Here is a 12,618-nt window from a genome sequence, read left to right as displayed (position 1 = left end):
AATCTGTTCCCCTTCTTCGAAGATATAAAATGAGAATAACATACACCTACCTCTGTAAATCATTTTAAGATGCTCCAGTGAAGCTAGCTTCAAACTGTGCAATGCGCAAACACCCTTTCAGTCCATCACCAGCTATACACAGCTTGCTGTCAAGACCCAACCACCTACGTTTCAAAACCCATATGGAAAACGTAGCCACCTGATCAGCTCACCCTCTGAGGCAGCCACATCTAAGAAAAATCAACCCCATGCAATGCGTCTGTTAGAAACCCAACACAAGCCTGCACTTCACACTGCTCTGTGTGCTTTTACCAGCTTGGGGATGGATGGTGGAGGAAGCCACACAATCCAATTTCAAGGGTCAGACTGAAGCCTCCTGCCCTTGACAGCATTCCCTTAAATGAACACATTTGGAGCAACTTGGCAATTACATAATAGCTATTGAGCATGAAAGCACATGCAAATTACAGGGTTACTGCCTGACAGGTTTCCTCCTTGACAGTGTTTTATGAGATCTAAAATCGGCGAGTGACATGGTAAGCAGCCACCGAATGATACGGTACCTTCCAACATAATTATCATGTTATCGAAAGAACATGCTATTACTGTATATTTATAGGGTCACAGCCAGGCAATTACAGAGTAGCCACCCGCCTGTGCACATCTCATAGTCATGTAATACCAGGCTCCTTCGGAGGAGAAATCTGAGGGCTGGCTTTGATCAAATGGTCTTCTGGGGGCTTCCAAATGAGATTACAGCTTCAGCATCTACAGAAAAGATACCAGCCAAGTTACTCTTCGCTGTTCAGACAGAGCAGTGCTGGGGAGAGGTAATTATAATTGGGACTGCTTCCTTACTGATCCCTGAGGTATTCTGACACATTCCTGGATGTTACAGCCAGCAGACACCAATGACCGACTATGTAATAGATGGAGCCACCCAGGACAGACAGCTTCACAGCCGTGTGCCACTGCTGTGACAAATACTGCCCACAGACCCAGCAGCCTTAAGAGGTTTTTGTTATTTTCCTCTATTCCAGCTCTTGACCAAATGAACAACTTGCACATTTGGGACTCAAACCTTGCAGGGGTAACACTTTCCAAGAGCAAGATGGTTTTCTGCTAGAAGCTATCCGCTGCTAATGTAAGTGAAACCAGAAGCCTGAGCAGCAATGTCTTTCTCTCTGCAAAGCAAGATGAAACTCATGCTCAGTAACACTTTTCCGAGTATTTCATGCTATGCCCTGGACTTGACCAGAAAAGCACAGACATTTAATTCAAGACTTCACATGAAACTTTTATATGCAGATAAAATCATCTGTCCAATTCAGGCTACGCTCAACAGCAAGGATATTTGACGTCATTTTTGTCCAGGTACAACTTTATAAAGGCTAAAGTACCAACAGCTCAAAAAGTGGGAGCAGGGGTCCACATGAGCAAAATGCATTAGAACAAAAAAACCACCAACCACCAAGACTTCTAAAAAACCCTGTAGTGTCAGTCAGCATATTTAATTCACATAAAGCATGACACCATGTAGGATTCTGCTCGTATATGGTAAAAACTTCCACATTAAAAAGTCACTCAATCTCAAAATAGGAAGCTATATACAACAGTATATAACATATATACAACTTTCCCAACACTGAAAGCTGAATACAAAAGCGTTGCTGATGGGGGGTTGCATATCATGTAATACAAAGGAAACCACCTCAATTTTAACCAGGAATAACTATTAATAAACAGAAGACAACCAATCATCATGCAGAGGAAAATCATAGACACATCATTTCTTTAGTGCCGTCCTAAAGGCATATGCAGAATATACACAGTTTATAGTTACGAGAACACTTTCACTGTAAAGGAAAAGAAAAAAGTACTTCAGGCAATTATAGCTCTATAGATACAATGAATAATTCTTCTCCAACCTGTCAAATAGCTATGCTTGGGAGTCATGCTTTCCCAACAACATAGCACAATGTGCGTTTTAAATGAGAACTAAAGTAAACTACATCAAAGCTGTACAGAAAGGAAGCTAAAATGATGCCTACTTTAATGGCTTTCACAAAAAGAGCTTTAGTGCAAAGGGGAAGGTGATACATCCCCATATCCCTCCAAACACAGCAACAACAACAGAAGAACAAAAATACACACAATGGCCTGACCCAAACAATGCTAAAAGTGACACTGTGCTTTGGGTGGAGGCAAACCCAGATGGATCCTTTCAGACCAATCTGTCCAAAGCAGAAGTGATTCAGATCCCAAGACTGCTTTTGCTCGGTGTTTTCCCCAGCTGCTACCCTGACAACAAAACCCAACAATCTTGTGCACTGCCCAGATGTCAGCAACAGGAGCCCCATGGCTGTGGCTTCATGCTGGCCACCTACTCGCTAAGCTGCTGTCTCCATGCCACGCAGCCTGCACCAGGCCCTTCTTCACCCAGCGGTCCTGTCCTGCATTCCCCTTCCTGGGAAAAGCACCTGCATCCTTTCCTCCAGGCAGGAGTCAGTAGTAAATCGGGCGGCTTTGAATCCACGAAACCACGTTCCATATGCATTAGTCATCCCAACTCAAGCAGCTAAGCGGGGAACAACCAAAGCAGGATTGTCAGACCTACCTGTAAATAATGTTTCAAGCAGGTGAGACAATTGATTGTCAATAAGGACATCTTTAAATTTTAGTTGAGTCCCATCAGCTAGGGATCACACACAGAGCACAGCTCTATTTGGAAATACTATTGGCCTTACTTCTCTACTGTTTTGAAGTGATAGCAGCAGAGATACAACACTCAAACCCTGCACTGAGTATGTGTAGGATATTGAAAACAGAGGGCTGCAATGGCAGATCACAGCACATAACTGATTAGAAACAGATACCCTTAAGAAAACAGACCAAAGCCCCTGACACTGAAGGAAATCCTGGCTTTGTCTGTCAAATCTGGTGTACAGCTTTGCCCACCTTCCCAAGAAAATTAGACCTTTTAGATGTGCCAATTTTTACCATTCCATTCCCTATTGACAACATATGACCTGCCAAGAATTACTGAAATGAAGTTACCAACCATGCTATGTAAAAACATGAAATAGGCTCTGTGTTTAACACAAACTTGGGACACGTTTTATTCCGACGTGCACAACAGTGCTGGTACCTACATTCACCATATAGTCTCTTTTTTACATTCCTACCCTTATAACCACATCTACAGGGGGAAAAGGGCAAAACCAAAGGCAAATACTCTACTTGAATTGCTGGTCTTTGGTGCTCCTAGTTTTAGCCAGGAATCTCTCAGCCAACTTCTCCAAATTCCTTGAGTAATCCATCTCAATTTCTGCCTTCTTGCGGAAGAAATCCTGCAAGTCCTGCAGTAACTGGACGCGAAGCTCACACTGCTGGTCAAGGCATTTCAGCTGCTCTACCAATTGGGCACGGATCTCTGTAACAAATAAAAGCACTGAAGATTAAACAAAATCCCGTTAAAGAAAACACCATAAAAATTCTCCAGTCAAATACAGTTAAAAATACGTTCCCTCATTCGTACTATGTCAGCAAAGCTCCATTACGATTAACCGTATCTGCAGCAGACAATGATTGCAGTTGCATCTCGGATGCACCGGTCACAGGAAAGCCATCCACAAACCTGCAATCCAGCACACAGACCTACAAGCAAAGCTTTACTGCTGAAGAGTGCATCAATTACAAGTGTCGAGTGCATTTTTGGCATCAAGAAGAAGTGGTCACTGCCTAAAAATGTACTGAATCTCAGTCTGGAAAAAGGGCTGTATGCTGCAATACCCCATGTCAGCTCAGAAAATCACTTCAGGGAATTTCTGTAAAATTCCTTTGCAGACTACTCTTGATGCAGAAACAAGACATTGCACATACTGGGGCACTCCCCAAAGGCACCAATTTCAGATTATTCAGTTAGTTACTGAGTCTCCAGCTGTGCAGCTCTCATTTATAAACCTAGCCATTGAAACAGATAAAGCCAGACCTTCGGAGAGCCAACATGATAGCGCTTCCCATTAGGGAATTATCTCCAGGAAGACTATTTTTCTTTTTAAAATATATGCAAGTGGCATACATCTAAAGGATCCATAAAGTACACAGATACAGGTGTTAATATTACGCATAATTACTGAAGATATCTGTTTGTATTAACACAGTATTTTACGCTTTTCAAGCATTTTACAAATATGAAAACTTCTCAGATTAGCCCTTCAAGCCAGGGTATTCTCCTCTTCTTACTGATGCTGAATTTGAGGAAGAGAATATTGTAATGATTTGCTCATGGTCAAACAGGACAAGAAAACACAGCAGAAGTGTGTCAATCAGTCTAAAAATGCAGAAATATTCAGTGATGCAGCTAGTAGAGGTTATTTGGCTTTTATACAGGCAATAAACTCAACATGAAAACAATAAAATATGCACTTTCATCTAAAGGTCTTTGAGCACTCAAATTTTAGAGATGCCTGCTACTGCTTGACTATTATTGCTGCTCTTCACAAAGGTTTTCAGAGACGTGTTATTCCAAGCTGCATTCAGAATTGGCAATAAAATCAGTAACATTCAGGTCTTCCGCATGCACAGCTTTGTATCTATGCGTTGCAACTGCAGGCACCCCCAACTTTGTCACCACAACTGAAGACTGGTATAGTTTTCCAAATGCAATTTTTTAATCAACTACTTCATTGCTAATTCCTGAGATACATAATAATAGAGGCTAGCTTGGCCTCCTCAGTATGCTTGTCCCTTTGCCCAGAAAAAGCGTACCATCTGGGCCTCTGAGCGCTTTACTCTTGCCATGCTCTATGAGTATCAGTTGCCTTGAATCGTGCTCACATCTGCGGGAACAAACAGTTTCAGGGGGGCCAGGATTTGCAATGAAGAAAGCACGCATCTTTATTTTAGGGACTCCAAAACCCAAAACACGTGTATACAAATACGGCTCCTAGTTAGGCTTGCCAGAAAAAAAAAAACCAAACAAACCAACACAACCCAACAAAAAAAACAAACCAAAAAAACCCACAACAAAACTGTGAAAATGTGGGGTTTCAAGCTTGAAGATGACCTTGATTAGCACTTTAATTTGGTAGTATCACTTCTTTGAGACTGCAGTACCCAGAGGCTTCTGTAGCTTATTGTGCTGAGAAAATACAGGCAGCAAGGTCATAATACAGAACAAAACAAGAGCAGGCAAAACTGTGACATGTGGGCAAAGCTAGTCAAGTTTATTTTTTTTCTCAGGAGAGAATGTTAGAAAACTGAAAACTTCTGTCTCTTCATCAGGAAACACAACTACAAGAAAATACACAGGCTTGAGTTGTCCACATACTTCTTTAATCAAAACCACTTCAGCACGCCCATTTCTCTGGGTCCAGGGAAGCCCAGGCTACGCTTTCCCCTCCAGCCCAGGTGGCTGCAGCTGGAAGGGTGCAGGTTCACCCCTAGGCAGTGACCAGCACCATCTGGTCCTCCTGCCAGGGCTGGCTGGAGAAACAAACCCTGAGGAAGCTACAAGGAACCTCTACCCTAGCGCGCTCACAAGGGCACAACCCTCGGTCCGCAGGGAAGGTGGCACGGGGCAGTGTGAGCAGCGCTAGGTAACACCTGCGTCCTGCATTTCTTGCAAGTCTGTGGGATTTCTGTGTTTGCTCAGTTCCAGCTAGCAATAGTATTTCAGGATCAGCAGGGGCTGGGAGTTGCACAGGGAAAGAATGAATACTTAAACACATTAGATCTGCTAGCACTTATTTAAAAATTTGCTGTTGATGCTCAACATATGCTATATACATCTCCATTCAGCTCAGTCCCCAAACTACTAATGAATTTGCAAAATTCTACACCAGCAACAGGTTTAGTCACGTGCAATGCAAACAAGACAGCCCCATTCTCCCTGCAGCTTTGTCATTAAGACTTTCATACAGAAAAGAAGGTGAGGTAGCTAGACGACAGCAGCACCAAAATGCAGAGTACCGTAGTGTTTCCTTGCTGCAGTGAATCAGTCTGCCTAGTCCTTAAGCTGACACTCACCTGCAGGTCTGACATTCAAGAAAGAACATCCTTCAAGGCAAGGACTATTAGAGAGCTCTTCCTCCCTTTGTGTCTTCTCCTCCACCCCTTCCTCAACAAAAGGGATGGTCCCAAACATGGAAACAACTCTATGACCTTTTCAGAAGTCCCTGGGCAAAGACATTATTTTAATAAGCTGTGGCTTATTTCCTAGACCCATGAAAAGGTATCCCACAAAGAAAATACTTGAGCAGATTTGTCATTTTCTGCTAAGCAGATAAAGAAAGAGACACAGAATTCAAAAGGCTGCCAATCTCTTCCTTGCGTGTGATATATCTGTTTGTGCATTTAGGGCTTGATGATCTGCACAGTGTTATTTTTTTTCTGAAAAAGTCAGCTACCCTATTAGCATGGATGTTTAAAAAGAGGAGTGGGGTAGGAAGAGAATATATGAGATACAGCTCAGACACGTAATGGTGTGGCCACCCACCCTTCCCTGTGCTACAACCGATGGATCTTTTACAAGGGTGACAATGGCAAACTCTGACATTCTTGATCGAGAAACTAGCTCCAGGATCAAAAGCACCACTTCAAAAAACCCCAGTATTTCTCAAAAACTAGAAGATAACCACATCACATGCATTTTAATTATAAAATTACGACAAAGCTCAAGTTTTTGGCTCTCGAGGTGGGATACTTCACACACAGCTCTCCTGCTAAACAGCCGCAAGAACTGGTAACCTTTTCCTTTAGTAAGAAATGTGATATCGGCACTTTTTCTTTATAAATAAACTCAGTGTTTTTTGAGGGAAACAGTGACAGCTGATCGGGCTGCCCGCAGGGGAACAATAAGCTATTCAGCTCCAGCTTATCGAGTCTGCGGCGCTGGGCTGGAGAAGGGCAACCTTGCTCATCTTTCAAAAACACACTACACAGTACTTTGCCACAAAATAAAATCAAGAATGCAGGAATTTCCTGAGGCTTACTGGGCTTTCTAGAGTATAAAGTGTCTGCTTGTTTTCCCATTGCTTACACAAGCAAAAGATATTTTTTTCCCGGACTTACTCTGAGAACGCACCATGGCAGAGCCAGAAGCTGTGTGTGCTCTAACCCACGGGTCACCGTATTACACGGGACCTTTTTATGTCTGCAGTCACAACAACCACTTTAATTTTGAATTCACTGCTTTTGCATTTTTTAATTTACACAGGTTATTAGGTTAACAGCCACTTAAAACACCAAAAAGCTTTCCACCTCCTTTCCTTTTCTAACACCTGTAGACCTTGGAGATCCCACCCACTGTGATCATTCCAGACAAGGAACAGCCTCCTGAAGACTGTGCTCCTCCTGCCAACACTTCAAGTGCCTGAAGGTGAATAAACACGTTTAATTCAAGGTCAAGGTACCTGCAGCAGAAATTAGGATTGAGCACCAGGTATTCTTATTCTCACACCAAGCCCTACCCTGTATTGCAAAATCCTTTCTATTATATTTCAAGCTCACGTGGCTGACAACTACATAATCAAAACGTCCTAGTACCAACAGGAAAGTTTTCCATCCGTTTAAAACAAACCATTTATTCATTTCTATCACCAGATCACAAAGTCACCTAGGTCACAGAGGGACAGAGTATTGTATAATGCTAGACAGTTGCATAATTTTACTTTTACCCTTTCTGCAACTACCTTTTCCACATTCCCTGTGGCACTCAGCAGGCATGCCCAGTTATTAATGAATTCAAACTGTAAGAAAGGATCTTTTACATTCTGTACTGTAGTCACACCTGTCGTTCTCAACATTTCTAATCTATTTGATTTTTTTTTTTTCCTTTTTAAATTCTGAAGCATATAGAGTATTGATAGGCACAAGCGATATGAAGGTAACCATCCCCAAATAAAATGCTGGTATTTAAGTGATAGTGTCTCTAATACTTCCATGGAAAGGTCATCACCAGTAGTTCCTATTATAGGTAAGTTAAGAGATGCGCTACATTTTTAACCTACCACCATACCTGGTCGTATCTTTAAAAAAACTGGATGATCTTCATTAACTGATTGTTCCTGCTTGAAAAAGCCTGCTAGTGAGTATCTAGGTGGCTAGTTACAGGATAAGTGTAAGGTCCCAAAACACTCCTACCCTACAATCTTGGGAAGGATCCAGTAAACAAAATTAACAGTAGGCTATCCTTAGTTTAATAATTTAAAAAAAATTACTTTTCACACTTGAGCAAATAAGACTAGCAGTGCAATCATGGACCTCTACTGAACAGTGGGGGCTTCTCAAACTACACTGAACAGGAGAGGGTTTCTGCAAAGCTCCTGGCAAGAACCTGCACTGTCATAAAACCATTATTGCCAGAGCAGGCAGATATAGACACTCTGACTGGAACCATACCTGGCTCTTTTACAGCACGCAATGTTCAGCTTCTGAAGAAGAATTTACCAAAATGATTTTTTTTAGCCTTAAGCACCCTATAAACTAAAGTTGGAAGTACAGAAACAAAGAAATTTCTGTACCAACTTGTTCATTCTTCGGTAGGTCATGTATAAAGCTAGAAGAATGAACTTGGACCCAGGAGACCTCCTTGCCCAGTCAACTCACGCACTCTAAGCAACGTTCCTGCTCCAAGCAGGATCACTTCCTTAGGCAGGGTTTCAACTCTTCCCAGCGATAAGCTTTAACTGCTCCAACTGGATAGCAACACGGTGAATCACAGCCTGCACAGCACAGAGTACCAGGAGAAGACACAAGCAGCCCGAGCTGCTTTTCAGTATCTAGCTACATCTCCACGTATCTGCACTGGAGCTTTCTCAAGATGTTCCCACCCCTACCCCAAATGCCATGCTGTATAAGAAGATGACAAGCTTGGGAAAGGAGTGGGATGACAACAAAACAGAACCACCAACCCCCAGCTCCCGCCCAGATTAAAGAGCAATCCTCTCACCCACACAAATCCGCTCCAACTGGCAGAGCTGAACTCAAAAACCATCCGTGCTCTCGCCTTGACTCAGTGGTCCCCCACGGCCGCTTTGTGAGGAGCGGTCCTCCTCCCGTGTTAATGCCACGTAAGTCTAGTACAAGCAGGAGGCAGGTCAAAATCAAGGTAAAACTGAACCAAACCACGAACAGCAAGGTGGAAGTCAGCAGATTCAAAGCCTTTGCATGCAGCTCGGTTACCCCTGACTTTTCAGGACCCCCACCCCTGTACACAAGAAGCGATTGTGTAGAAGGACTGGAAGACATCAAGCATTAAATTGCACGTGCAGCTCTAAGTATTATCTCTCGTGCTGCTAAGTAGCCTAAGAAAGACAAAGCAGTCCAACAGGAGCAAAATCTCCACTTCACACAGAAAATCTGAGCAGTAATTTTAGATCTTGTGCTTTGTCTGTGACCAGTTTCTTGAATCCCCATCTGCTGAAAGCTGCCACGCACTTGGGTGCTGAACATCAGAGAAAGACAGCATCAGTGGCACTGGCGCCCACCTGCCTCACTTTGCAAACCTTTAAGATTACAGTTTAGGTTGACCTTAACGCTCTTTCAGTTTCAAAAAATTAAAACCAACCAACACTACAGCTTCCAGTAAAAGTTAAACCCACTGAAATGTATAAATAAAGTTTAGAAAATGCTTTGGATTACAGATTTTTACATATTCCCAGCACGTTACTGATTGCTAAGAATTGTCCACATTTCTTCTACCGTCACATATAAGAAAGGCTGTAGTCCAAAAGTGAAAGACTTTGTAGTTTTGTGAAAATAGCCTCAGTATTTTTTCGGTACACGACTACAAATAGGGCTGTAACAAATGACAGACAACAGCCCAACAACCTATGGCTGGGAGGTTTAATGACTTAGAAAAGCCTTTATACAGTAACAGGAAGAACTTCATGGAACAAACTGCGCTGCTAGCTGAAAGCTGTTGGTCATTCAGAGCCTTAAAAACCTCCCTGGTAATTTAAAAACTAGGCTTTGAAGTGAAAATGATATAAGAGGAAAAAATACAGTCTTCTGTGTATAACTAGAGCCAGGAGTGAGATTCAGGTTCACAATCCTGCCAGAAACCAAATACCCTGGAAAAGGTATATTTTTCTTTAAAAAACAGAATATACCTTACCTATTTGAGAAATACTAGCATTGGGTAATACACATTGACAAGAATCCCTTTATAGTTATAAATACATAACCAGAACTGCAGGTGTTAGTAGCTGAAGTTCTTTCTAATACAGATTGATAAAATGTTTTGAGGTGTAAGATGAGTGCTTGAAGTTTTGAATTAGCGAAGTAAAAGAAGAGGATGCAAGACTCGCTTAAAAGTGAAAATTAAGGCTAGTCTCAGCGAAGTACTGAGGACACATCTCCTATTTCCGTATCTACATCATAATACATTTGCACAGCGAATTACTTGGGTCTACCAGCTTTTCTAGGCACAACAGAAGTGTCACAGGAGCAAGGCAGCCAATGCTTTCTGCATTTATTACAGTTGTGCAACGCCTCCAATTACAACTGGTAGCTTGGAAATTTTGCAGCTTTAAGCACCCTTCAACCAGAATCCCATTGAACACAGCAAGCCTATACATTGGTTTTCCATACCCATAAACACTCATTTGCAATTCAGACAGCAAACTGATGCAAGGCTTCAGATCTGCAAAGCTTTTAAGCAAACGCTTGAAATTGTCAACATGTTTAATTGCATAAAGTTGCCAAGGCATTTAATTCACACAGAATTCAAATTAAATAGTCAGATATTTTTTTTCTTAATGAAATAGCCATGAGTGTCTCCTTTGCTATTATCAAAACACAGTCCATGCTGTTGACTTTTCAGGGAGGATGTTTAAAAACAGAATCCAGGTTAAATTACCCTGTGCAGGAATTCACTGCTCCAATTCTAATAGCAGAGCATAGCTAACTCCCCCTGTGTGCACGAGCAAAGTCCTCGTCTTTGTAACTAGTCCATAGTACACATACAAACTCTGATAAACGGTAACATGTCGAAGTACATGGGGCAATATTTTAAGGTTCTCCAACTGTTTATTCAAAACAAATAAAAGTGTATCGATTCATTTCAAGTGAGTGAAAATCCAAAACCTGCACGCAAGCAGCAGGAGCATTGCAACTACTTCTGCCTACAGGAAGTTTCACAGCTATTTTAGGATTGTCTGTGCTCAGTTAAAGGTTTCCCCCAGATGACATCAAGAAAAAAAAACAAAAAACACCACCACCACAAACCAAACCTCACACAAACTTTTGTTTACACATTCCCACTTAATAAATGCTGGATAAAATACTACGAGCAAGTAGCAAAACTACATTTTATCACTGGTCTGCAGCATGGATTTCTATAATAAACAAATTAAAACTCATTTTGACACATGGGCTATTAGCATTAATCAAAAGCCACACACACACCCCCCAGTTCACATTTTCAAGTACTCAGAAAATAGTTGGGGCTGACAAACTCCCCGTAGCCTCTGGTAAAAAGTGTCCCAAGCGCCTGTGCTCTTGGGGAGGCAGAAATTGCTTTGGGCCCACTGAGCAACCTGAAATAGTTTGTTCTCCAAACAACATTTTAATAGTTATTTGAATGGCTTCCTCTCATGCAGGGTGATGAGGCCAACACTACATAGATGGCCAAAAACGTGGTGAACCAATGCAAGGGGGGTTTTTTTGCCTGCTTTAAATGCCCCTTCTGCTTCTGGCCCAAGGCAAACCAAGTCTCCCTGAAGCACCAGACCAGGTGTTTTTCATCACACTCTCCCACTGACCACTCAAACCATTCTCCCAGAAATAGGAGATTCTCTCCTCAAACAGCATTGTGTTAATTACAAAAAAAAGGTAGTCAGCAGTGCAAGGAGCCTGGCCTTGTGCTCCCAGTTATAGGAAGCCAACAACAGGCAATAAATGCAGTAAGGAATAAAGCTAAGCACATCTTGGATGCATTTTCAATCAAATTACTCCCAATTTCTCACAAAACCAAGGATGGCTACCACTAAAATGTAAGTTTCTGATTCCTTTCTGGGAGAGGACAGGAGTTGGGATCTCCACTAGGTATTGCACAAGGTGCTCATGTGCCAAGGAACCAAAGCTTAACTCCTGCTCCCCCAGCAGCCCCAGGATCACCCCTGTCACCCCAACCACCCTCCGTTTCCAGATGTCCAGCATGCTACTGGCACCACTATTTAACATTTTAAACGTCACAAAAAAAGTTATGAAGGAATGAAAAAAATCAAGTTCAGGGATAGCTGATGAGCAGCAATCGATCCTGGTCTTCCCCATGCAGCATCAGAGAGTAAGAATTAAACAGACTGACTGAAAAGTGTGGGAAATGTACAGAAACACCCTTCAGAAACCATGTTAATTCATTTACAAGCAATGAGCCGCCTGGGCGTGGAGAGAGGGAGGGAGCCAGGTACTCATGGCTCTTCATTTGAAAACAGGAGGAGATTTGAATGAAGAATGTTGTACTGCAGTGTTTCACAGTGCACAAAGGAAGTTAAATTCCTTTGCAAAGGGAGAGGCTGGCACATGCTTTCAACATAAATGTCTATTTATTCTAGAATGGAAATCCATCAGGAAGAGACAGCAGAACAGGTCCGTGAGACAAAAGCAGAGTTA

General features: G+C 42.2%; 1 protein-coding gene across 4 annotated transcripts in view; it reads right to left on the bottom strand.

Annotated features, from left to right (window-relative positions):
- SRGAP2 (SLIT-ROBO Rho GTPase activating protein 2) overlaps window positions 1–12,618 on the bottom strand; it is a 110,512-nt gene that overhangs the window by 69,755 nt on the left and 28,139 nt on the right. For all 4 annotated transcript variants that reach the window (XM_055819654.1, XM_055819655.1, XM_055819656.1 and 1 more), the window contains exon 3: window positions 3,241–3,433. In XM_055819654.1, the coding sequence (XP_055675629.1) occupies window positions 3,241–3,433 (193 nt within the window). The remainder of the gene's footprint in view (window positions 1–3,240; window positions 3,434–12,618) is intronic.

This window comes from Falco peregrinus, chromosome 16, assembly GCF_023634155.1.
Source record: "Falco peregrinus isolate bFalPer1 chromosome 16, bFalPer1.pri, whole genome shotgun sequence".
NCBI classification, from domain to species: Eukaryota; Metazoa; Chordata; class Aves; order Falconiformes; family Falconidae; genus Falco; species Falco peregrinus.
The sequence above is the reverse complement of the archived record's forward strand: the minus strand, read 5'-3'. Positions and strand labels throughout refer to the sequence as shown.